The sequence below is a fragment of the Physeter macrocephalus genome, chromosome 16, assembly GCF_002837175.3.
Source record: "Physeter macrocephalus isolate SW-GA chromosome 16, ASM283717v5, whole genome shotgun sequence".
Taxonomy (NCBI): domain Eukaryota; kingdom Metazoa; phylum Chordata; class Mammalia; order Artiodactyla; family Physeteridae; genus Physeter; species Physeter macrocephalus.
The window spans coordinates 63946303-63974133 of NC_041229.1; the positions used below are offsets into that span (position 1 = coordinate 63946303).

Below are 27831 nucleotides of genomic sequence, written 5' to 3' on the forward strand. Positions count from 1 at the left end.
AGGGAACCCTCCTACACTGTTAGTGGGAATGTAAATTGATACAGCCACTATGGAAAACAGTACAGAGGTTCCTTAAAAAACTAAAAATAGAACTACCATATGACCCAGCAATCCCACTACTGGGCATACACCCTGAGAAAACCATAATTCAAGAAGTTACATGTGCCCCAATGTTCACTGCAGCACTATTTACAATAGCCAGGACATGGAAACAACCTAAATGTCCATCGACAGACGAATGGATAAAGAAGATGTGGTACATATATATAATGGAATATTACTCAGCCATAAAAAATGAAATTGGGTCCTTGTAGAGATGTGGATGGACCCAGAGTCTGTCATACAGAGTGAAGTAAGTCAGAAAGAGAAAAACAAATATTGTATATTAACGCATATATGTGGAATCTAGAAAAACGGTACAGATGAACCTATTTGCAGGGCGGGAATAGAAATGCAGATGTAGAGAACAGACGTGTGGACACAGGCGGGGAAGCGGAGGGTGGGATGAATTGGGAGATTAGGTCTGACATAAATACACTACCATCTGTAAAATAGATAGCTAGTGGGAACCTGCTATAAAGCACAGGGAGCTCAGCAAGGTGCTCTGTGATGACCTAGATGGGTGGGAAGTGGGGGGGGTCCAAGAAGGAGGGGATATATGTATACATATAGCTGATTCACTTCTTTGTACAGCAGAAACTAACACAACATTGTAAGGCAATTATACTCCAATAAAAAAAAATTTTTAATAAAGACTTCAGTAGGTAACAGTCCTCTTAAATTAAAAATTAAATAAGACATTTTGCATGGCAACTCTAAAATTTAACTACAATATTTTTCTTCCCATCATTAATTCACAAGTCCTAAGTAAGGGGTCCGAGGGGAGAAAGGTGTGGACTTAACTGGACTACAGAACACCACCCTAAGCCTTCCTTGAGTACACATCTCTCTGATTGCTACTTGTTGCCTTACAGTTGGATGATGAAATATATAGACATTTGTTGAACAAAATTAACCTCCAAGTTTAACTCAATACCTATTTTTTTCACTCTCTGAAAGGAAAACATTTTCAAGCATTGTACTCAGCACAATGTAAACACAAGAAAACAGCTAATAATGCAATAAAACTAAGTGACAGTCAATTCTGAAGCTCTCCATTCTTTCACACAAACTTGGAAATAGGGAGTGTTCCCTATTATGATTCCACAATTCTTTTTGAGTATAGTTCTAATAAATCTAGAGGTTAGCACGTAATTCATTTAGTTCTGAACAGAGATAAAAGTTATAAACTTGGGAATTCCCTGGCTGTCCAGTGGTTAGGACTCCATACGTCCATTGCTGGGGGCCCAAGTTCAATCCCTGGTCAGGGAACTAAGATCCCGCAAGTCCAAGGTGCAGCCAAAAAAAAGAGAAAGGTTATAAACCTTGCTTTAATGATTCAACATCTGAATGTGTAACATACACATTTATAATGTGCATCCTCCTTCTGGTTGCATTAGACACATGTTATTTAGCATTTAGAGCCACCCACAACAGCGCTTTATACATTTCATTAACCTCCAAATCTTCCATCATACTAATTCCCATTCTCAATTATCCCATTATCTGTTTTCCAACCTCCTCCCAGGCCAAAGGTATGGCTATAGAAAAAGATCATTGTGCTCTCTTGGCTTACAAGTTCATATGCTTCCTGCTTTTCTATTGTCAATTAAGGTTATCACTGGCAAACTATAATCCTTTTACAGTACCCTCCAAAAAGGCTATTTCAGGTCTCTTCAAGCCTTTAATTCTACTTTCCCCTATTCTCAACCAATGAGGCTGTCTCCACACTTTAGAGAGCTTCCCAATCTCTACCTCAAGATCTGTTCATGAAATTATCTCCACTTCCCTCTTTCCCCTTATCTTTGCATCAAATGCCAACACACTTCCTTGCAGATCTTGCTCTCAGAATTATCTCATCTCCATTCACTGAATATCTTCAATTCTTCCCACTAACAAGCAATTCTTCTCTAACTTCTAATATGCATATATCTATCCTGAAAAATCAAAACTTAACCTTAATGCCCCTGTAGTAGCTCTCTATTTCTCTTATAACTTTCCTATCAATACCTTTTGAAAAGCAAAATCTTTATAGCTACAAGATTTTAGGAATCACTCTTACTGGTCATCTAGTCCACTAGTTCTAGACCTACAGAATCCTACCATGGAGGACGCAAAAGACCCATCTCCCCTGAGGACACAGTTTACAGGAACTCTAACAAGTTTTTCAGAGTTCTTTTTTTTTTTTTTTTTTTTTTCATTTATTTGGCTGCATGGGGTCTTAGTTGCAGCACGCAGGCTCTTTGTTGAAGCACGTGGGATCTTGTGTGGCACACGAGCTTCTCTAGTTGCAGCACGTGGGCTTCTCTCTAGTTGTGGCGTGCGGGCTCCAGAGCACATGGGCTCAGTAATTGCACTGCGCAGGCTCCAGGGTGCCCAGGCTCAGTAGTTGCAGCACACGGGCTTAGTTGCCCCACAGCATGTGGGATCTTAGTTCCCCGACCAGGGATTGAACCCACGGGATTGAACCCACGTCCCTTGCATTGGAAGGCAGATTTTTAACCACTGGACCACCAGGGAATTCCCTCTAACAAGTTTTTTATGGTTACAAGAATCTACTGTAACATCTTTGGAAGTAAATTTTATTTCAAGAGCTTAAAATTTTTAAAATTATGTATTAATAATCAAAAATGGTAGCATCATCAAGTATAAATTTAAACAGCTAAAATAACTTTTTTATAAAATATAAAGAATTAACCATTAAAAAAACACACAGAGAGAAAGCATGTTTGCAGGCAGCAGAAGAAAGAGCACTATCTATCTTGTGTAAAAACTCATTCTCTGATGTTTATGCCCTGCATCTCTGCTACCATTCAACCCACACAGCCTCACTCACTATCATCAACCACTTTCAGGCACTTCCCCTATTCATCGAAGACTAAGCCAAGTTTCAAGCAAACTTTTCATAATCCTAAAAGATACATCTATTTAGATGATTCACCCAGCCTCAAAATTCTTAGACTTTCATTTCTATTCAACTTTAGCCACCCACTTCCAGTGGTACACTAAGTTCTTACACCACCTGAGACTGCTCTATCTTGGATATTTTAAATTCCAACATGCCATTCCTTGATCATCTTTATTCTTTCATGAGCTTAACACCTCCATTTTCTCCCTCTGTTGGGCTCCTCATTTCTCTTCCTTCTATGCCCAGCCTGGACTCCATGGTGTATCCAGCAGCACCTCTGATTAGAATCCTCACTCTTTCCTTATAGCTAATCTAACCCAAAATCAGTGTTTCAAGCTCACTTTCTTCATTCCTATACCAAGACGGTTGAGCACAAGAAGAGAAAAATAATGAGTGACCCATCACAGAAATCCACGTCTATGGGAAAACTGACTTAGCCTCATTTCTACTCCCTTCTTTTAGGTGTTGAACATGAATCAGGCTGAGCCAATTAGGTTATTCTTACCCTCTGACAACAGTGATAGGTTCAGGGATAAGCATTTGATCTGAGGCAATCTAATCAGAGTTAATATCTAGACTTGTATTGCTAATACTTAGAAAAAGATTCTCAAAATTATCAAGGAAGCATTTAGCTTACCTGGACCCTCAAGAGGAATCAACCTTAAGGTAAAGCTGATATCAGGTAAGCAAAACAAGATATGAAAGAAATCTGATCCTGATGATATCACTGAGCCACTGGTCCAAGACTGAAGCCAGTGAATCCCACTTAATCTCTCAACTTTCTCGTTATATGAACCAATAAACCTCATTTTAGCAAAGCTTTCGATTGTGTTTTCTACTGATTACAAGCAAAAGAATCCTGATGTATAATATTTGGGCTGAGACTGACATCAACACATCATACTAATACTTTGGTTGATGTCCAATTGCCAATTTTAGTCTTAGTTCCCAGTTATCAGTTATCAGAGCTTTCTTCTTCTTCCTCTAAGCCAGTACCTAGCTCATAGCAGATGCTCAAAGGATATTTGTTGAACCACATTAGCAAGGCAGAACCTAGAACTGGCATCTGAGAGGGATTTATTATCCAATTTTGAACAATACTGTCTCCTAAGAGCTGTAAAACCAACTTAAAGACAGTGTTTCCCAAACATTTTTGGCTGCTTTCCACAATAAGCAGTGTATTTTATATCATGATCTGATACACACAAAATCTATATAATTGAAAAATAAAATTCAAAGAATACTTACCCCCTACTACATGCAAAGAACTCTGCTATTTTCTCTTTCAATTTTTTAAATGGCTCATGATTACCCATCAAATTCATTTCACACCGCTCACAAAGGTATGACCTATATATTGGAAAACACGGTCCCAGGAGTTCTCTTAAATCAAAATGGGGAACTTCTATGATTTGCGCGTAAAAAGATCAGCCAGGACAAACAACAAAAGAAAATAAAACACCTGGTCCAAGTACCCTTGCACACAGAGTAAGTAGGTCAAGAGCCTCTCAAGTAGTAATACCTCTTGTCTCTCACCCTTTCTAATCATGCAAGAATTAGACTTTCAGTGTTATTGCCTTACTCAAATCATCACAGCGGTTCTCAGTAAGACTCAGACGTCGGAGTAGAGTCAAGGCAAGGAATCCACTAAATGTACCAAACACTGCATGTGAGGTGTAAAATATTTCAAGCATACACACAACGACAACTATTTGTCAAAATTATGTAGATGTATCAGTTAATAAAAATACAAATTTATTTAAAAATACAAATACATGGAATTTATAGAAACACTCTATTACCATGTATTTCTCAAGAGTTAATGAATTTTTTTTCTCTAAAACCTTTCCTTTTCTGAATAAAAATTTAAAAAAAAAGAAATCCTCTACTACTGACAAGTTTATCTCTTTATAGACACACACAAAAGGTTCACACTAACTAACCTTCAAGCCTAATGTTTCCCCCACCCAGAATCCTTTTCTGTTCTCTCTACTAGTCCAAACCCTACTTCTCTATGAAGGTGTGCCTTCACATCTCTTCCCTCTGTCTTCCTATAGATTTGTAATGCACACAAGTCATTTGACAGCATCACAAAAATAACTTTGTTGAATGTGTTGTTCAAATGTTAAAATACAATAAACAATTGTAAAAGCACTTTGGCAGTTTCAAGGTCTTATTTTCTGAACAGCTTAAGGTTAAAAATAATAATAATAAAATAACTGACTGCTATCCCAAACCAAATGACAATCTTTAGGGATGTCCTATCTGGACACCATGGAAAATACTTCCTAAGTATTTTCCTATCTGGAAAATACTTTTGCAGGAAGCTCTTAGATTACTGTCATTCTCAGTTGCAGCATCATCAAAACAAGGTTACTGTCATTTAGAGTGGATTTATACTTTGACAACACTTCATTTCTGGTTTTTGAAGTTATGTGGCTCTATTGTCTATAAGGGGTAAAAATATCCAAATATATAAAGCCGAAAGACCCAAGTTAGACTGGAGACATTTTAAATTATTTGAAAATAAAATACCATTTTCTGCAAGACGTTTTCTAAATTTTTCATATTTTTTAAATTTGATTCAAAAAATTTCAGCTAATGGGAATTCCCTGGCGGTACGGTGGTTAAGGACTCGGCACTTTCACTACCAGGACCCGGGCTCGATCCCTGGTCAGGGAACTAAGAGCCACACGGCACAGCCAAAAAAAAAAAAAAAAATCAGCTGAATGTTAAACATATTATCTCCATATATAAATATATTTTTTAAGTGTATAATACTTTATTGATGACTATAGTTACAATGTCGCTAGACACTCTTAAAAGATCCTGTCTTTACCCATCACTGGTGGTGGAACACATCATTGTGAGTAAGCTGCAGACAACTTAATGGGCATTTGTTAGGATCTCTCCAAGTCTATGGGCTTTGAAAGCATTTAAGGAGCTTAAATCACTTCAACTGCTGAAAAGCAATGAAAACTCTACGCCCAGATGAAATCAAAGTATTTAGTTTCTGGGTACACTTTTTTTCTTAAAATATTTGAGGCCCTGAGAAATGCCAGGATGGCATAATGGAAAAAAAGCTTGAGAATAAGAGATCTTAGCTATAATAGTAATTGCTAACATTTATTCAGCCTTCACTTCATATAAGCCCAACATTACACTAAATACTTTACGTGAATTATTTTGTTTAATCCACGCACCAATCTTAAGTAGATATTACCATTATTAATATTATCACCATCCCCACCGTACAGTTCAGATACTGAGCTTTTGAAGGATAACAAGTCCAAAGTCGTAAGTGGTAGAGCTGGGACGCAAACCCAAGTGTTCTTGCCACCTCGAAGCGGCACCTGGACGTAGTTAAATCCTTGCTTTTAGCCAATACTACACTAATCTGGCTTTTTGACTTTGTGCAAGTTATATATCCACTCTGGACCTCAGTTTCCTCATCTGTAAAAATAAAGCAACGAATGCTAACGTTCCTTCCAGTTCTGCCTAACTTCAATATTACCAACCTTACAATCTCCCTGAGCGTCAACCAGCCAGTGTCATTCCTTCTTCTAACTGAATTCAACTAAAAAAGCATTTACCAACCCACTAGGTGTCCGGCCTTGTGGTAGGCCGTAGCCTAGGTCCCCCACTCTCTCTGCTCCCGCCCCTAGATGCCAACAGGCCCCCTTTCCACCCGCAAATCCCCTGGACCCGCTGGGGTCCTTTCTCCTCCGAAGCCCCTCCCGGCACACTCCCGCCTCTGGGCCAGCCCCAGCTCTGGTTCCCAGGTCTACTCACCCTTCAGGTGGCCTCTGCTGCCTGGCGCCGACAGACCCTGCGGCCCCGCTGCCTTGTCCCCCGGAGGGGTCGTATGGAGTGCCCCTGTTTGCGACCTTTCGACAACTCTGCCTTTCGTCATGGCTGCTGCAGGGAAGGTGGAGGAAGCGGGGTGATGCCGCGGCCCCGTAACAACAACTGCGCGGCAGGCTCCTTACAACACCCAGGGGCCACAGCCACAGCCACTTCCGGGACGACGACCTCACCTGACACGACCTCAGGCCCGCGAGCACAGTGACGCCGAGCCGGGACCCGCAGCGCCTACTCGGACTAGGCTCCGCCCCGCACCGCCCCCGAGGCTCGCGCGCTCGCGCCCGCCCAGTAACCGCGAGACAAGTCAAGGTCCCCGCCCGCCCCACTTGCTGCCCCTCCCCGCTTCATGACTGCGCGAAGCATGCGCAGTCACGGCACCGGAGTCAAACGGTGTCACAGACGCAGGCGTCCAGCGCGCAGCTCTAATTATCCGGAAGTGCGGTCTCAGAGCCTGTAATGCCTTTGTGCTGGCGACCGGAAGTGCCCGGGAGTGATTAGTTGGAGTTTCGCGGCGGATGCTGATTCAGCCGACTCCCTACTCTACCAATTCGAGAATCTGTCTCGAATCTGGAGGGGCTAGACTGTGCTTGGTCTGAAGATGTTGGAAAACATAAAGCCTGAGCTGAACCTACCGAGTTTCAGGAAACTAAGGCTCAAGGAGACCGTAATCTGTGAAGGTCACAGGGTGGCAGAAATCGGTTTAGAATCCAGTTTTCTTGTTCCCAAGCAAATGCTTTCCCACGTCATCGCCCTGCCACCCCTCATTTGTAAATCCAGGTCAGCGCATTTTTCTTTTCCTTTCGCAGAGCCTAAACGTACCTTTTTTGGCGGTTACTTTTTCCACCCCTACCTCTCAGAGCGGTATTCAGCTCACTCACTGGTGAATGTATTGGAATTCACCCTTGAAAGTAACTTGGCAATGTGTGTAAAAATACTGATTGTTCCTATGCAGTAATTAAATTTCTAAGAAGCTATTCTGTGGGAATAAACATGCAGAGGGAGTTATTCCTAACGGGATTATTTCTTAGTATAATAGTAAATGGGGAAGCAATCTAAAAACCCAACACCAAAGAATGGTTAGGTAAATGATGGGAGAACCATTCAGTGGAACTGTTTTATGTACACATCCTCTGCCTACTTATATTAAGACCTTCAGTGACCACTCTAAGAGGTAGCTTCCCATTTAATTCCTTCATGGTCGTTATTAAAAGCAATAATTATTTGTTTACTTGTTTATTGTCTGCCTCCACCTCTAGAATGTAAGCTCCATTAAGGTAAGGGGCCTTGTCTTTTTGTCCACCATTGTGTCCCCCAGCCGATGACAGTGCCAACACCTAAGAGGGCATTCAATAAATATGCTGAATAGATTTTCAACCATAAAAAATTACAAAGAGGGGCTTCCCTGGTGGTGCAGTGGTTAAGGGTCCACCTGCCAAGGCAGGGGACACGGGTTCAAGCCCTGGTCTGGGAAGATCCCACATGCCACGGAGCAGCTAAGCCTGCGAGCCACAACTACTGAGCCCGTGTGCCGCAACTACTGAAGCCCACGCGCCTAGAGCCTGTGCTCCGCAACAGGAGAAGCCACTGCAATGACAAGCCCATGCACCACAATGAAGAGTAGCCCCCGCTCGCTGCAACTAGAGAAAGCCCACGTGCAGCAACGAAGACCCAATGTAGCCAAAAAAAGAAAAAAAATACTCAGAGACTAATAATGCGGATGATGCTTATTCAGAAACAAATTCCAAGAGATAACTATAAAAAACAAAACAAAAATATTAGAAGGAATACATAACCAAGTAAATTTATATCTTTGGAATAGAGGTCTTCTTGAGCAAGATGCAAAACTATTAACTTAAACCCTTGATATATTTTACTAAAAAAAAATTTTTAAGCACCAAAAAATAAACTCTAAGAACAGACTGAGAAAAAATATTTGTCACGTAAATAAGAATTAATGCAAATCAATAAGAAAAGCACAACTCAACAGAAAAGTGGACAAGATATGAATAATAAATTCATAGAAGAAAAATTAAATAGCCAAAAAATTAGGAAAAGATGAACATTAATACAGTGTGATGACACTGAGAGGTGTATAGATTGCAATAGCAGAAGAGAGGAGTGTCTAAATTAGAATGGAGCTGCAGTGAAGGTCTCCTAAGAAGAATGATTATTAGGGCTTCCCTGGTGGCGCAGTGGTTGGGAGTCCGCCTGCCGATGCAGGGGACGCGGGTTCGTGCCCCGGTCCGGGAAGATCCCACGTGCCGCAGAGCGGCTGGGCCCGTGAGCCATGGCCGCTGAGCCTGCGCGTCCGGAGCCTGTGCTCCGCAACAGGAGAGGCCACAACAGTGAGAGGCCCGCATACCGCAAAAAAAAAAAAAAAAAGAATGATTATTAAACGGATTTAAAGGATGAGAGGGAATTAACAAAGGAAAGGAGGAGAAGACAGCTTTTGTGAATGCTAGAAGCTACTGCTTATCTTTTTAAAAAAATTATTATTATTATTAATTTATTTTTGGCTGCATGGGGTCTTTGTTGCTGCGCGCGGGCTTTCTCTAGTTGCAGCAAGCAGGGGCTACTCATTGTTGCAGTGCACGGGCTTCTCGTTGCAGTGGCTTCTCGTTGCAGAGCACGGGCTGTAGGCGCGTGGGCTTCAGTAGTTGTGGCACACAGGCTCAGTAGTTGTGGCTCGCGGGCTCCAGAGTGCAGGCTCAGTAGTTGTGGTGCAGGGGCTTAGTTGCTCCACGGCATGTGGGTTCTTCCCGGACCAGGGATGGAACCTGTGTCCCCTGCATTGGCAGGCGGATTCTTAACCACTGCTTATCTTTGAAAAGGACCTTTAAGCAAAGAATAGGAGAATGGAAAAAAGTGAGATAAGACAAGAGCATTATCACAAAGTGCTAGAAGTTTGAACTTAATCCTGAAAGATATCTGAAACCATTGAAGAACTTTTTTAACTGGAGAGAGATGTATTAAGATTTGTATTGACAAAGTTTATCCTTACTGCCCAGTGACAGAATTAGAGGAGTGCCACACTAGCAGCAGAAAGAGAAGCTAAGAAGTTATTGTAATAATCCCAGCTAGACCCAGGGTAGTGGACTGGAAACAAAGATGATGTCAGATATGAGATAATGTGAGAAAAATTATTTTAAAACTTTTATTTAATTACATGAGTAAATACATACTAGTTATTCCAGAAAAAAACTGAAAAAACAAACAGAAAAATATAAAAATCATCTCTAATAACACCATCCATAGATAATCATGATATTTGGGATTTATCCTTCTGGAATGTTAGAAATGTTAACTAAAGAAGCTGAATCTAGGGGAGTAATGCCCGAATTAGACAAGGATATTAAGTGAGAGTGAAGGGATTAGGTGTTTAGGGAATTTCTGGTTTAGGAGGCTGAGGGGAATATTTGTGCCTAAGATTACAGGAAGAGGAGTCACACTGGAGGGAAAGATGCTGAATTTTGTTTTGGATACTGTCTATCTATACTTCCTTGCTTCCTGACTTCTGTCATTTCTCACCTGAAACTCCTCTCCTTATAGTCACCAGTGAGCTTCTTTTCATTGGATTCAGTTTTTAGTCATTTGCTACCTCTCTCCATTGCTTAATACATTAACTGCTCCCTCCTTCATGGTTTCCATGACAATTCTCTGACCACTTAGTAAACTCTTTTGGAGGAAACTTCTTTTTCTTTTCCCTTAAAAGCTGGCATCTCCCCTAGATATCCACTCTCTTCTCAGTCTACAAACTTTTTCTAGGCAATCTTTGCCATTACTTCAATAACCACTTATACATACATAGATAACAAATTTTCATTTCAAACACCTGAACTATACACATAACACTTATTAGACATTTATACCAGGGTGTACCACAAGCACCTCAAACTCAGAATATCCAAATCTGAAATCAACTTTATCCTTCCAAACTTTAAACACTTCCTGTATTCACAGTCTTGGGAGATGGCACCATCAGTTCCCCTTTTGCTTGAGCCAGAAACCTGAGAACTCTCATTTAACATTCATTAAATTCAACTTGTTGAATGAATGATGAATGAATGAATTCCTCTTGTCTTTCACACCACATTCAAACACTGGGTCTAGTCAGATCTCCATCTCCTCTTCCTTACCTTCCTCATTCAGATCTCATGACCTCTCTTCTCACTCACCTCTAAGCAATTTTCCATATTACCACTAGAGTGGTCTCTGAGAGACAATCTTGAAGCCCTTCATGGTCTGACACAAGCTCAAATGGTCTAGCTGACTCTGAATCTAACGTGAATAAACAAATAAATGAATAAAAGAAACCATTCTGAACCACATATAGTACCCTGAACACGCCATGCTCATTTGTGCTACTGTGCCTTTGCAATAGTTGTCCCTCTGCCATAAATATCTTCTCCCCAGTGTTTCTCTATGATCAATTACTGCTTATCTTAGAAGAGTTGTCCTAAAGGTACCTACCAGTCATGACAGGCACTTCCTCCCCTGGATTGACTCTATTTTAGTAATTATCTAATTATATTTAAATGGTTACTTTGTTGGGGGGGAGGGGCACTCCCCACGGCATGTGAGATCTTAGTTCCCTGACTAAGGATTGTACCTGTGCCCCCTGCATTGGAAGCGTGGAATCTTAACCACTGGACCACCAGGGAAGTCCCCTAATTGTCTACTTATTATCTGCCACCAGACTATAAGCCCCTTTGGTGATTCAGCATGGTGCCTTTCTCAATATGTTTTTGTACAGTGAATGCCTTTGAGATACATGAAAGCTCTCCAAATGCTTATGATCACTAGATAGTTAAATGTACAAATGAAAAAAGAAGGCTGAGAGGGGTAGACCTGTATCAGGAAATATTTAAAAATATTATAAAGTAATTAAAACAGGGATGTACTGGGTCAGGAAAAATGTAGGTAAACAAACGAGATCAAGACCCACATAATCATAGGGATTAGTATATGATAAAGGAGGCATTTTATTTTTTTTTTCAATTAAAAAAAATTTTAATTTGTTTCAAAGTTAAACCCAAGACACATTGACTTCATAGGAAATCCACTGAGAAATGTTTTTCTAGGCTGAACACCTGTTTCCCTTTAGTCTCCCCCAACAGAGCATGTACATGTTAATTACTTTCATTTTATAGTCACTGCTGTCCCACCACTATACCAAGAATACCTAAACTGTGTGTGTGGTATTCTGAATGTTCTTAGTTATACCCTAATTTCACTAACTGCAAAAGATTTTCTGGGATAACCTGTCACTTGAATTCTTTGGCTACTTTTGAAGATGACGTCCAAAGAACTCTTAAATGATGCTCCTTTGTGTGTGGGGGATTATTTTATAGGCATTAGCAACTAGCACCTGGGGCTGTGCTGATCCCATCTGGCATCACTGGGAGACAACCTGTAAAACCAAAGAATCACTTGATGCAACAGCCAACTAAGTGACTCAAAACTGAAGGTTCAATTTAAAGAAAAAACTAATTTAGAGAAAAAAAGGGCAATCCTAGAGGAACTCATTCTAAAAAATCAATCATTATGCCTCTGTGTGTGTGTGTGTGTTTGTGTGTGTGTGTGTGTGTGTGTGTGTGTGTGTGTAAGGCACAACCAGATCGATTCAGTGCATGCTGGTGGGTCCCAGATGACTCAAAGGAGGCATTTTAAATCAGAAGAAAAAAGGATAGATTATTTAATAAATGGTACTAGGATAATTGTCTAACCAATTTTTAAAATCAGATATCTATCATATACTATATACAAAATTAATTATCAGATGATATTAAAGCTTTAAATTTAGTAATAAGAGCTATGAAAGTACAGAAAGATAAAATAGAAAAAATGTTTTTATTATCTTGAGCAAAAAGACCTTTCTTAGTATAACCTATAAGAAAGCCTCTGATTTTATCCCTGTGCAAACTTAAAACAGAATTTAGCACCCGTCACACACCCAAAGGAAAATCTACTCCACAAAACAATAATGAACAATGTAGAGATTATTGAATTGTTTGAAGAGAAACAGAGAGACAGTTAATAAATTCTTCTAGACATTTTTGTTGTTCCCACTTATTGTCAGCACCTCACTTTTTCTCCCCCCTCCTAATCTCTAGAGCAAACAGTGCTTTTCTGCTTTCAGTCTTGACTCACAGGCCCTGGAGGTCTAGCCTTTGTGCAAGCATAGCACGTATTTATCTAATAAAAGTTGAAAAGCTTTTTTAAGGATCTAAAATTAATATTGGAATAAGGAAGACATTAAAATATATTTTACATAAAGAAATATGGACATAATTTAAGTTTGCAGCTTGCTGAATATTCACAGACTCAAGAGGGGCATCTCCAAGTCAAGAGACAGAACAGTACCAACACCCAGAATACCCAATACTTCCTTCCAAGTCACTATTCACCCTCCCCAAGAGAAACCACTGGAAAAGCCTCTTAAAATATAATGCAAAACCTAAAGCCAATTTGAGATTTCCCTATCTAGCCATGACAAAGTAATTGGTACCAGACCAGCCTTCCCACTGCAAAGAACTAGAAAACTAGGCAAAATATCTGAAACAACTGTTTTTAGATGCTTAACAATAGTCAGTCAAGGACTATGATCCTTGAGAGAAGGGAAACAAATGAGTCTCATGATTACATGGTCTTCTGCCTAGAGGCACTTTCTGAACCACAGCACAAGAAAGGGTAGCCCAAAGAGGGCACAGTGGTATTACTAGGCCAAAGAGAACAGGATGGGAGTTCAAGGCTACCATTAAGGCTGGAATTTGCAGGGCAGGACACCAGAGAGGAACAAAGAAGAAGCTCTAGATAGCTGCATAGGAATCTCCTTGGGTTTTTGGTTGAAAACCTGCACAAGCCAGCGTAAGACCACATGAGGTGGAGCAAAGAAAAATGCTCGCGAAATAACAGATATTGGAAAGCTGTGAGCTGTGTGGAGATTCCAGAGCTTACATGGGACTGGAAGACATTAAAGTTCCACTAAACCAGAGTGAAAAAAGCTCGTGACCAAATTTGACATTCAGAAAAGACACCAGAAAGGCAAAGCCTTAGTATTAGGGCTAATCTAACCCTAGAGAAAAGGCTGCTTTAGACATACACTAATACAGATTAAAAACAAGAATCAAAGGATTGATTTGATGCACAAGTAAATTAACTGTCTACAGAACAAAATTCAATTTTTATTGAGGTAAAATTGATATATAATATTATATAAATTTTAGGTGTACAACATTATGAATTGATATTTGTATACACTGCAAAGTGATCGCCACTAGTTACCATCTAGTTACCATCCATTACCACACAGTTGATCCACTTCACCCATCTCGTCCTCTCCCCACTTCCCTTCCTCTCTGGTAACCACCAATATTTTCTCTGTATCTATGAGTTTGTTTTCGTTTTGTTTGTTCATTTGTTTTTTAGGTTCCACACATAAGTAAAATCATATGATATCTGTCTTTCTCCCCCCTGAGTTATTTCACTCAGCATAGTACCCTCAAGGTCCATCCATGTTGTCGCAAGTGGCAAGATTTCATTCTTTTTATGGCTGTATAGTATGGCACTGTGTATATATCTTTTTATCCATTCATCCAATCATAGACACTTAGGTTGTTTACATATCTTGGCTATTGTAAATAATGCCACAATGAACACAGGGGTGTATTTATCTTTTTAAATTAGTGTTTTTGTATTCTTTAGATAAATACCCAGAAGTGGAATAGTTGGATCTCGTGTCAGTTCTCTTTTTAATTTTTTGAGGAAACACCATCCTGTTTTCCATAGCAGCTGCAGCAGTTTACATCCCCACCAACAGGGCTCCCTTTCCTCCACATGCTCTCCGATACTTATTATTTCTTGTCTTTTTGATAGTAGTCATTCTCTGATAATAGTCATTCTCTTTGTGGTTTTGATTTGCATTTCTCTGATAATTAGTGATGTTGAACATCTTTTCATGTGCCTGTTGGCCATCTGTATGTCTTCTTTGGAAAAATGTCTATTCAGATCTTCTGCACATTTTTCAATTGAGTTGTTTGTTTTTGTTGTTGTTGAGTTGTGTGAGTTCTTTATATATTTTGGATATTAACTCCGTATCAGATATATGATTTGCAAATATCTTCTCCCATTCAGTAGGTTGCATTTTCATTCTGTTGATGATTTCCTTTGCTGTGCCACAGCTCAATTTTTTTTAAAAGAAAATAAAATCAAGAAGTTTTATAGCGTGGGATCCACAGTGTTCAGCATGCAATCTAAAATTACTAGGCACTCAAAGATTCAGGAAAAGGTGGCCCATAATCAGAAGCAAAATCAGTCAATAGAGGGCTTCCCTGGTGGCACAGTGGTTGAGAGTCCGCCTGCTGATGCAGGGGACACAGGTTCGTGCCCTGGTCCAGGAAGACCCCACATGCCACGGAGCGGCTAGGCCCGTGAGCCATGGCTGCTGAGCCTGCGCATCTGGAGCCTGTGCTCCGCAACGGGAGAGGCCACGGCAGTGAGAGGCCCGCGTACGGCCAAAAAAAATCTGTCAATAGAGACCCAGAAATGACTTTTTTTTTTAAAGCTATTGTGAATATGTTTAAGGATTTAAAGGAAACCATGAACATAATAAGGGGACAAACAAGAAATACCACTAAAGAAATGTAACCTGTAAAGCAGAACAAAACAGAAATTCTGGAACTAAAAAATACGATACCTGAAGTGAAAAATTAACTAGATGGGTTTAACATCAAGTTAGACACTACAAAAAAAAGGCCAGTGAACTTAAAGACAGGGCAAAATAAATCTTCCAAATTGTAGCACAGAGAGAAAAAGGCAGAGTCCAACATATTATATGTCTAATTAGAACTTCAGAAAGAAAGAAGAGAAAAATTAGGATATTTGAAGTACTTTTTAAAATAATGGTCAATTTTTTTTTACAGATTTGTTGAAAACAATAAGCCCAAAGATCAAAAAGTTAATTGAACCCCAAGCAGGATAAATATAAAGAAAAACACACTTAGACCTGTCATGATGATACTGACAGCCAGAGAGGAACAGAAAATCTTTGGAACAGCCAGAGGGGGTTTGGAGAAAAAACACATTTCATTCAGGGGAACAGAAAAAGAATGAATGCAAACTTCTTGTAGAAAAATAATGCAAATAAGAAGAAAATGGAACAACTTCCTTAAAGTGCTTAAAGAAAATAAAATCAAAACTGTGGACTGAGAATTTTAAATCCATCAGAAATTCTTCAAATATAAAGGTGAAAGAAGGATATTTCAGTTAAACAAAAACTGAGAGATTTGTCATCAGCAGACTTAAAATACAAGAAATGTTGAAGGAAAATGATGGCAGAAGGAAATGCAGACCTACAGAGGAATGAAGAGTGCCAAAAATATATGGGTAACTATAAAAGACTTTTTTCTTCATTATATAGTTTTTACAGGATAATTGGTAATCATATATCACTGGTGGAGTATTAAATTGTACAACCACTTTGGAAAAGGTTTTGGCAGTTTCTTATAAAGCTAAACAAACACCTATTTTATGACCTAGCAGTGCCACTCTTAAGTATAGTTTAAAATACATGTCCACAAAAAGTCTTATACACAAATATTCATAGCAGTTTTAGTCACGATAGCTAAAAACTGGAAACAGGTAGTGTGAGGACATTGTCCCTGAAATGGGGTGGGCTGGTGTAGGGTGTCAGAGCCTGGACAGAATGAGGACACTCGGTCAGCATAGGGGTTTAAAACCCAAGCAGAGTGGGGAGGGTGTCCTTATAGAGAAGCAGCCCAGTGTGGAGTTTTAGAGCCCAAGCCAGGTGTGTCAGAGGTCCCAAGACCACCCCCAAGTTCAATGATTAACTAGCAGGACTTAGCACACAGTCATACTCATGGCTGTGATTTATTACAGCAAAATGATGCAAACCAAAATCAGCAAAGAGAAAGGCATATGGGGCAAAGTTCAAAGGAAACCAGGCACAAACTTCTAAGAGTTCTCTCTCAGTGGTATCACAGGGAACATGCTTAGTTCCTCCAGCAACAAACTGTGACAACATGTGTGAAATGTTATCTATCAGGAAGCTCATAAGATTCAGAACCCAAGGTTTTTATCAAAAGTTGGCCACAAAGGTACTCCATGCCTGTTATGTACCAAAGTTCCAGATTCCCACAAGGAAAGCAAGTTGTTCAGGATAAACCACATTATTTATACAAAGAGTTTGGGCACAGTGAATCATTCTTATCAGTACAGGGAAGGTGGGAACCCTCCTGAAATCCAAGGTACCAGGTGCCAGCCAAGGACCAAACTTGTATACAATACCTTCTAGCAATAGCAGTCTCAGGCCTTCTATATTAACTCTTCTGCACATCAGGTGACAAGGATATCCTTGAGGAGGCGCGGCTCAGAGCAGGTTTTCAAAGCCAAAGAAGGTTGAGGAGAGTGTCCACACACGGGGCAGTGATGGTACTAGCCTGGTACCGGGAGTCAGAGTCAAAACTGGGTGAAAAATGCATCCACATAGGGCAACCTGGTGCAAGGTGTTGGAGTCAAATGGGATAAGGTGGGCATCTACACAGGAGAGAGAAGGGTGCAGCCATAAGAGATTGGTTACAAACTGGTAGATTGATAAAAAATAAGTAACAATATTAGGATAATAGTGGCCTGGATTTTCTTACCATCATTGGAGTTAAAAACATGTGAAGGGGGGCTTCCCTGGTGGCGCAGTGGTTGCGCGTCCGCCTGCCGATGCAGGGCACACGGGTTCGTGCCCCAGTCCGGGAAGATCCCACATGCTGCGGAGCGGCTGGCCCGTGAGCCATGGCCGCTGAGCCTGCGCGTCCGGAGCCTGTGCACCGCAACGGGAGAGGCCACAACAGAGGGAGGCCCGCATACCACAAAAAAAAAAAAAAAAAAAAAACATGTGAAGGGAGAAAAGTAGACTGAAACTTGTGATGTTGAGGGTATTGAAATTGGAGGTATCAGTCTGAAATCATGGTTTTCAATAGATAGATAGGTGGAAGTAAGAATGAATATAAATGTAAATGAGTGTGTCTACCAAAAGGGCCTGGGGCAGTGACACCTCAAGGACAATGAATATACTTAGTGTTAAGATCTTGGTTCTAAGAAATATTTTTCACTTCTTGGAGAAATGGCTAATTACAGGGATAATTACAGGCATGGAAAAATACAAGATGAGTCTGGAGCATCTTGTACAAGAAAAAAGGAAGCGCTCAAAGAATGACAGGGACATATCAAAAGGACAAGAGCCAGCTTGAGGCTCCAGTGGCCAAACTGGGTATAACTTGAGTTGCAAAATAAATAATGATACATTTCTAAAAATATTTATTGGGGGTCTTCCCTGGTGGCGCAGTGGTTGAGAGTCCACCTGCTGATGCAGGGAACACGGGTTCGTGCCCCAGTCTGGGAGGATCCCACATGCCGCGGAGCGGCTGGGCCCGTGAGCCATGGCCGCTGAGCCTGCGTGTCCAGAGCCTGTGCTCTGGAACGGGGGAGGCCACAACAGTGAGAGGCCTGCGTACCGAAAAAAAAAAAAAAAAAAATTATTGGGACTTCCCTGGTGGCACAGTGGTTGAGAATCCGCCTGCCAATGCAGGGAACACAGGTTCAAGCCCTGGTCCGGGAAGATCCCACATGCCACGGAGCAACTAAGCCCATGTGCCACAACTGCTGAGCCTGCACTCTAGAGCCTGTGGGCCGCAACTACTGAAGCCCGTGCGCCTAGAGCCCGTGCTCTACAACAAGAGAAGACACCGTAATGAGAAGCCCATGCACCCCAACGAAGAGTAGCCCTCGCTCACCGCAACCAGAGAAAGCCTGCGTACAGCAAGGAAGACTCAACGCAGCCAAAAATAATAAACAAATAAAATAAAATAAAATTAAAAAAAATATATATTTATTCATTTATTTATTTTGGTTGCGCTGGGTCTTAGTTGTGGCAGGTGGTCTCCTTAGTTGCGGCACTCAGACTCTTTAGAGTGGCACGCGAACTCTTAGTTGTCGTATGCATGTGAGATCTAGTTCCCTGACCAGGGATGGAACCCGGGCCCTTTGCTTTGGGAGCATGGAGTCTTAACCACTGTGCCACCAGGGCGGTCCCAAAATAAATAATGATATTAACAGACTATAACTCATTGGATAAAATATAAAATCATGAATTTATGTTGATAAAAAATCAATGAATAAATTTAAAGTTTGATGAAAATAGAATGTTTACATAGTTTTGAAATATCTATCATAAAAATATTGATTAATTACAAAACGAAAAAGAGTAACTTTATATCCCACTCAAATGATTCAAGAAAAAAATTCTTTGTACTACTGGCAACAATTCTGAAAGAAATAAATACACAAATCACAGTTACAGTCAGAGATTTTACCACTTATCTCTCAGTAATTAACAGAACAAGTAGTTGTTCTGTATTCTGATTGTGATATTGGTTATGCACATCTGTATATTTGCTAATATTCATAGAACAGTACTGTAAAAAATCAGTTATACTGTATGATAATTTTTATTTTTTAATTAATTTTTATTGGAATATAGTTGCTTTACAACGTTGTATTAGTGTACGATAATTTTTTAATAAAATAGTAAATAATAATAATATCTACATATATAGTTGGTGAGGAAAAATCTTAAATTTTCTATGGCTGGACAATCAAACTAAGACAGAAAGGAAAAAAACAAATGACATGACCCCTTTATGATAGGCCTTTCCCTATGTGCACTGTGTGTCTACATTATACATTACCCAGACCTTCTCAAAGCAGGAGGATGAAATCAAACTTTGAGAAAAAGCTGGTCCCTTTCTTCAGATGCCAGCATTGTAATTCTATGATTAATATTTCTTTTTCATCTCATACAAAGGGTCACCTTGACCAAGGGCTTGTTCTGTATGTGCATAACTGACTAAAAACAAAAAACAAAAAAACTGATGAACTGTGTGCACAATGCTAACCTTTCAATATGATACATTAATTCTTTGTCTCAAAAATGTATAAAACTGCATCTCTAACTCCTGATCAATGGAGCAGTTCTCAGAGTTTCTGAATCTGTTTCCCGGGTTATACTCCTCAGTTTGTCTTGAATAATATTCTCTTTTCGTTCTTCTTAGCTTGATTGTTATTTGATTTTTTCATTGACATAGTAGAGAGAGTGGCAAAGTAAATCAATAAAGTAACTTTACACCTTAAGGAACTTGAAAAAGGAGCAAACTAAAACAATAGCTAGCAGTAGGAAGGGAGTAATAAAGAACAGAATAGAGACAAATACAATATAGAATGGAAAAACAAAGAGAAAATCAATAAAACCAAGAGCTTTTTCTTAAAAAAAATTGACAAATATTTAGCTAGATTGACTAAGATACAAAGCAAGAAAAATTAAAGTATTAAAATCAGAAAAGAAATTGTTACCAAAGTTCATGTGCCTGATGCACAGTGAGGCCAAATAAACTGAAACATCGGAGTTTGAAGCAGAGAAAGGTTTATTGAAGTAGGACATTTCTACAGATTTTACAGAAATGAAAAGGATTATAAGAGAATACTGTGGCTTTTCACAAAGATGGTGCTGAAAGCGAAGAAGGAAGCCCCTGCCCCTCCCAAAGCTGAAGCCAAAGCAAAGGCTTTTTTTTTTTTTTTTTTTTTTTTTTTTTTGCGGTACGCGGGCCTCTCACTGTTGTGGCCTCTCCAGTTCTGGAGCACAGGCTCCGGACGCGCAAGCTCAGCGGCCATGGCTCACGGGCCTAGCTGCTCCACGGCATGTGGGATCTTCCCGGACCAGGGCACGAACCCATGTCCCTTGCATCTGCAGGCGGACTCTCAACCGCTGCGCCACCAGGGAAGCCCCAAAGCAAAGGCTTTGAAGGGCAAGAACACAGTGCTGAAAGGCATCCACAGCCACACAAAAAAGATCCGGACATCACTCACCTTCCAACCGCCCAAAACACTGTGGCTCAGAAGGCAGCCCAAATGTCCTCAGAAGAGTGCCCCTAGGAGAAACAAACTTGACCACTATGGCATCATCAAGTTCCCCCTCACCACCAAGTCAGCCATGAAGAAAATAGAAGACAACAACATACTGGTGTTCATTGTGGATATCAAGCCCAACAAGCACCAGATCAGACAGGCTGTGAGGAAGCTCTATGACATTGACGTGGTAGCCAAGGTGAACACCCTGACAAGGCCTGATGGAGAGAAGAAGCATATGTTCAACTGGCTCCTGATTACGATGCTTTGGAAGTTGCCAACAAAATTGGGATTATCTAAACTGAGTCCAGTTGGTAATTTTAAATACAAAAGTTTTCACTAAAAAAAGAGAGGATACTGTGATGAACAGTTCGCTTCAGGGAGAGGAACTGGGTGGCAGGGAAATAGTGAGATTTTACTTTTGGAATTTTGTCCCAAATGCATGAATAATATATGTAACCAATAACAGCAATAAACATATGAGCACAAGGATAGATAAAAATGAAAATAATTTATTAAAGTATAAATTATTTTTACTGTATTTTCTAAAGTTTTTGCAACAGGCTTGTGTTACCTTCATGATTGGAATGAAAACAAAGAAGAATTTTAAATGTTTGTAATGTTAGTATGCGTACAATTTTTATTGTGTTTCTTTAATATCATATCAAGTCTTACCTCTTCTTTGACTAGAGGAATTTAGTGAAAACAGCATCTTCTCCTTGGCTATGAGCAGGAACTGGAACCCCTAAGTTTTGCACTTCCAGGTGAGGAGACCTCAGCCTGAACTAGCAATGGAAACAGTTTAGAAACAGAAAAAGAAGAGTAGTTTCTCAGGGAGCCAAAGAAAGAAGATGTTGTCCTAGAAATAGGTTGGAATGTGGTGGCTGGACTCAGGCATTCAGAACTAATTTTTAAGTCCCAGTGTTCAGGCAGCTGTCAGACAAGGCAGGCCAGAAGCCAATGGAAACCAGCTGGTAAAGCTGGAAAGAAGAAGCAGGCTATGTATGTGGGGTAGGCAGGGTCGGCACCTTCACATACTGGCACAGCAGTGAGTTCTGTCCCCAAACTGAGTGGGAAAAGGGCTGGGCTCCAGTCAAGAACAACCAGCCAGGTCAAACTCTCTGGATTGACGTCACTCTTGTGCCAAAAGAACGCAGGCATCTCAAACTGCCTTTTCATTTGTGCTGGATGGAAAGAGTGTTGGCAAGAGTCCGAATAGTTCAAGGCTTTGAGGCTGGGCCCTCTGGCCCGTTTCTCTCAGTGCTGCTATTTGCCCAGGCCAGTAAAGAATCCTGGTCTCTAAAGAGTCAAGATTATCTGAACAAGTCAGAATAGAATAACTTTTAAGAATGAACACTTTTATTTTTAAAAATTATTTTTTCCATGGTCCATGTCATCACTTATTATATTATAATAGCACATTTGTACAGATTTTTTGTTTTGTATTACTCCCCAGTTTGAATGTAAGCTCCTTGAGGACAGGGGACTTTTTCTGCTTCATTCACTGCTGTCTTCGCAAAGCTCAGAAGGGTGCCTGGCACAAACAGTTGCTCAGAAGATTTTAGTTGAGTTACAAAAAATAATCACTGCCAAAAAAATGTTACAAAAAGTTCGAATAGTAAAGTTCAAAAAGTAAAATTTGAGTCTTTGTCCATATCTCCATCTAATTCTACTCCCCCAAGATAACCATTATAACATTTTTGTGTATACAATATTAATCCTAGAACAATCTGTCTTTTTATTTCTGTTTATCTTAAGCAGACCACAATGCCTGGCATAGAAGAAAGTACTTGATACAACTACTTGAAAATTCATTGAATGAGTTGTAAGCAGTCTTGGAGTTGGGGTGGAGTGGCTAAAAAAAGGGTTGGCTGCTATAGGCTATTTCCCTGAACAAGTTAGGGTGAGTTCCTTGAGTTAAGCATCTGTATATCACATGTATCGAGGAGAGTGCCTGAACAGAACCAATTATTTATTAAGCACTTAGTCTATGACCCAACCATATAACGAGGAGAAAGGTTTGATTCTCCAGCCTGCTGCACTACTTCTGGCTTTCCTGAATAAGACTCCTTGCCCTGTTAAACTGGCTCAGTGCCATTCTACCTGAGCATGCTGGCCCCGGGGTAGAACTCCCATCCCAAAGGGCTCTCCATGCCTTTTGGCTGCTGGCAAGACAGAATGAGAAGACTCTCCCATAGGCCAACAGACACAGACACCCACGCTCATGCCCAGCATGTCTGCATGGAATGTTGCCCAGTTAGAACCTCTGAGAGACAGACATCTGTCAGCATCTCTTTGTGAGGGTGTCTCAGGGGATTTGTCTGAGTGCCAGCTTCTCTATAGAAAAGGCAGTCAAAGCCAGAAAAAGCCAGCCATTCAGTCACACTGAAAATACAATATTGAAGCATTAAGCTGGAATGTGACGATTTACAGCTGTCACACCACACTCTCTAAGTGAAATCACATTTTGTGCCAGACTTCCAAAGACATAATCACATGAAAACTATTTTTATTGCCTTGATGCATGGTTAAAAATAGTTTACCACAAATGTAAGAAAATCTACTATGGGATCTCTGTTGAGAAGCATAAATACAGGGAGCAAAGTGGCTGTTTTCTATTTTACTTCAGGAAACATTTAGTTATAAATAGAGTGATACACTAAGCATAGAAGAAGAGTGACTTAGGGTGGATTCCTTGCTAGTCAGTAACTTTATTGAATCAACAAAACTAAATCAACAGAACTAAATTTCCTAGAATCCACCTTAATGATAGAAAATTCTTCTTAGTAGGGCTTTCAGGTTCCAATTCATCTTCATTTTCTTCGTAACTTCTGTTTATTTCCTTACCAGATCTTTCACTGTCCAGAAGTTAAGTAAAATATTCCAATCTTTCACTGTACTTACTGCTGGGTTCTTATCAGTGTGTGTGTGGTGGGGAGCTGGGGCGGGGGCGGGGAGTTCGTTGGCGAGACGGCCTGCATTCTCAGTACCCAAAACATTAAAAGTTGCCACACATTTCCTCAGGCCTTTGCACCGGCTGGTTCCTTGGTTTGAGAGGCTCTTTTCCAAATCTTTGAGCAGCTGCCTCCTCATCATTCAGGTTTCAGTCAAATGTCAGTCCTTCCTGACTATCCTATTTAATATCGCCCTTCTCCCATGACTCTGTCTCATGACATTTAGTCTTATTTTCCTCACACTACAGCATCTGAAATTTTACTTACTGGATTACTGTCTGTCTCCCTAGATAAGACCTAAGCACCATGAAAGCAAATACCCTGTCTGCCTTTGTTACCACAGTACTCCAGCACCTTGAATAGTTCCTGGTATACAACAGGCTTTTTGTACATATTTATAATTGAATAGGTGGTGGCTGATAGATGGTAGTGATTAAGTGTAAAACTTCGGAGGAGTGATTTGTTTAAGGATTTAAAAAGAGAATTTTAAATTTCCAGCCAATTACTGTCTTGCCAAAAAGAAAAAGAAAAATGAATTGGGATTATCACCTCCATTGTCAACTTCTAATTATGCCCTTAGCACTGGTTTCTGTACCAGGTGTGAGTGTATCACACACAGTGCGTTTTACCACTTGGATCGGAGATCAAAGGAAATCAAAAGTCATTAGCAAATCTTAGATTAACCATAACACATATTTTCCTCAATAGCTCTTGGAAGAGTCACCCTAAAACACACTGTTATTCAATGGAATATGTAAATTAGTAATGAAAAAGTTCGTTCAATTAAGGTGAAGAGATACACACGAATAGAGAAGACACATTTTAAAAGGATAGAAAAAGTCCCCCGTTGAACTTAGCAACAATAAGTTCGTTCTTTTCTTTAGTTCTCTGTAGTGAAAAAAACTGTAAGGATGGCAAAAATTGACATTTTATAGCTCTTGTGAATTGATACAAAGTAAAGGCATATATTTGCATCAGAAAAAAATTAACATTAGCAATCAGAGCTATCTCCTAAATGTCCAAAATATGACTTTGTTTATATTGCCTCTCTGAAATCTTAACTAGATTTTTTTTTTTTTTGGTTATAGAAATTAAGTAAGAAACAGGGCCCTCAAAATAATGGCAATTGATTTAATTCCTCTTACCTTCACTACCCTCGTCTGTAAAATGGAGCTAATAATCCTTATCACATAGAATGGATAATGTATACTAAGTGCCTAGCTGTAGTAGATATCCAATAAATATTAGTTTGGGTTGTTGCTCTTTTTTTTAAAATAAATTTATTTATTTTACTTATTTATTATTTTTGCCTGGGTTGGGTCTTAGTTGCTGTGCGCGGGCCCTCCAGCTGCGGCAAGCGGGGGCCACTCTTCCTTGCGGTGCGCGGGCTTCTCATTGTGGTGGTTTCTCTTGTTGCGGAGCATGGGCTCTAGGCACACGGGCTTCAGTAGTTGTGGCACACAGGCTCAGTAGTTGTGGCTCGTGGGCTCTAGAGCGCAGGCTCAGTAGTTGTGGTGCACGGGCTTAGTTGCTCCGCGGCATGTGGGATCTTCCCGGACCAGGGATCGAACCCGTGTCCCCTGCATTGGCAGGCAGATTCTTAACCACTGAGCCACCAGGGAAGCCCCTTGCTCTTTTCAAAGTACTTGAAATCCAGAAGCTCTTTGGGCAGCATCTGGCCTTGTGGTCTCTGATCTGCTTCAGCTACTCTCAGCTCTATAACACATCCTCCCTGGGAGGTTACTCAACAGGCACTGTGGGAAATAAGAGTTTGTTCTGATTGTAAACTGTTCCTGCTTGTCAGAACAATAACAACAACAACAAAATCAAGCATCATTTCCAGTCTCCTCTCCAGCACCAATTGTGCTTCAGTAATCTATCACTAAAGAGGTATCTGGGGTAAAACTGAAAATGTGCATAAAGAGATTGTGAACCCATTTGGGTCGAGACTACTCCATCAGAGGCCACAGCAGTAGCAGGACAAAACTGAACCAGAGTAGTAATTTCAGGGATGCCTCTCCAACAAGAGGCAACTAGCTACATGAGAAGACCTGTGAGTGCCTCATCCTTCTCTCTGACCCCTTCCTGAGAACAGGGAAGGGGACAAGGTGTCCCAGGGTATGACTCAGCCTCCATCTGCCCTCTAGGGCACTAGAGTGGGAGGAGGATTAGAAAAATACGGGGACAGGTGGAGATCTTTGAACCAATCATGAGATTGACATTTTAAACCAGACTGAACTGAGTTTTAGTTGTCAAGTCATAGAATCTGCCCAGGATGTCTTAAGTTACAGGTGAGGGCGATTTGCCACATCATACTTGAAAGTGGTCATCAAAAATAATAATACCGGGTTTCCCTGGTGGCGCCATGGTTGGGAATCTGCCTGCAAATGCAGGGGACATGGGTTCGAGCCCTGGACCGGGAAGATCCCACATGCCGCAGCCCTGGTGGCGCCATGGTTGGGAATCTGCCTGCAAATGCAGGGGACATGGGTTCGAGCCCTGGACCGGGAAGATCCCACATGCCGCAGAGCCACTAAGCCCATGTGCCACAACTACTGAGCCTGCTCTCTAGAGCCTGTGAGCCACAACTACTGAGCCTGTGTGCCACAACTACTGAAGCCCTTGTGCCTGGAGCCCGTGCTCTGCAACGGGACAGGACACCGCCGTGAGAGGCCCATGCAACATGATGAAGAGTGACCCCCACTCGCCGCAGCTGGAGAGGGCCCGCACGCAGCAACGAAGACCCAGTGCAGCCAAAAATAAACAAATAAAAATAAATAAATAAGTTTATTTAAAATAATAATACCTCACAATTACCGAGTGCTTACTATGTGCTTAGCCTGTTCAAGAACTTTACATATATTATCTTGTCTAATCCTCATAATAAACTTGTGAAGTAGATCCATTACAATCTCCACTGGACACAAGAGGCAACTAAAGCACAGAGAAGTTAATTTGCCTAATTCAGACCTCAGCAGTCCTGCTCCAGAGCCAAGCTCCTGACCAGCATGCTTTACTGCTTCTTATGCCCTGATAGGTTGAGATTTCTTCATAAACCAGTTACTCACATATGTGGGCCCCATCACATATCAAGACCATATAATGTGTCAGTGCAGAGTTCTCTCTTTTACTTACTTAAAGAACAAAACCTCTCATGATAGAAATTTCAAGAAATCTTCACTATTCCAAGCAGAGTTTGTTGTTGTTTTGTTTGTTTGTCTGTTTTGGCCCCTCCACGCGGCTTGTGGGATTTAGTTCCCTGACCAAGGATTGAACCCGGGCCACAGCAGTGAAAGTGCCAAGTCCTCACCACTGGACTGCCAGGGAATTCCCCAAGCAGACATTTTAAAGGCAAGACCCACTTGGATTGTAGGATAAAGGCCAAATTCAGTCACCTACCAAGAGGAGTTAAGAGGGCATCTGCCCTAATCTACTTTTGCCCCATCTCTCCCTCTATTTTTTAACAGAAAAGAATTTATATGGGAAATCAGCCCCCAAAGTACTGTCTTTCTTAAGCAACACTGCCTCTTATCAAAGATCTCTGCAGTTTTTCCAGTTAGTTTCTTCCACGATGCAATTTGACAAATATTATTGAGTATCTGAATTGTGCAGTGCACTGTTAAGAAAGCTCCTTCCCTCAAGAAAAATCATCCTCTACCAGGAGAGAAAGGAAAATACATAACTAGAAATAACTCAAGTCAGATTGATAGCACTTGTTCTGCTGGTTCTATGGGAGCCTGAAGAAGTGATTGGTTGGTTCTGACAATGTGTCAGGGGGCCTTCATGGAAGAATTAGCATTTGAGTTGGATTTTGAAGGATGAGTAGGATTTAATTAAATAGGACAACAGTGGGGAAATGGCATTCCAGGGAGAAGGAAACCATAAACAAATCTTGGAGATGTAGAAATGCATGACACATCCTGGGAAAGAGGAGCTCAGCAAGGCTGAAAGGAGGATGAATATTGGGACAAGGCAGGATTTATTTTACTTTTTTCAAGTTTTAAAGGCTACTTTATTGGCTTTCTCTGAACATTG

The 27831-nt window shown here is 40.7% G+C and overlaps 1 protein-coding gene and 1 pseudogene across 2 annotated transcripts in view; one reads left to right on the forward strand and one right to left on the reverse strand.

The window, feature by feature from the left end:
* The window catches only part of TMEM41B (transmembrane protein 41B), a 29248-nt gene extending 22151 nt beyond the window's left edge, over positions 1 to 7097 (reverse strand). The window contains exon 1 of one of the 2 annotated variants that reach the window (XM_007120141.4): positions 6800 to 7097. In XM_007120141.4, coding sequence (XP_007120203.1) covers positions 6800 to 6920 — 121 coding nt within the window. In that variant the 5' untranslated portion in view covers positions 6921 to 7097. The remainder of the gene's footprint in view (positions 1 to 6799) is intronic. The other variant, XM_007120140.4, reaches the window with a different exon arrangement.
* A 13341-nt stretch (positions 7098 to 20438) lies between these two features.
* On the forward strand, positions 20439 to 21325 carry LOC102976264 (60S ribosomal protein L23a-like; annotated as a pseudogene).
* Positions 21326 to 27831: the final 6506 nt, after the last annotated feature.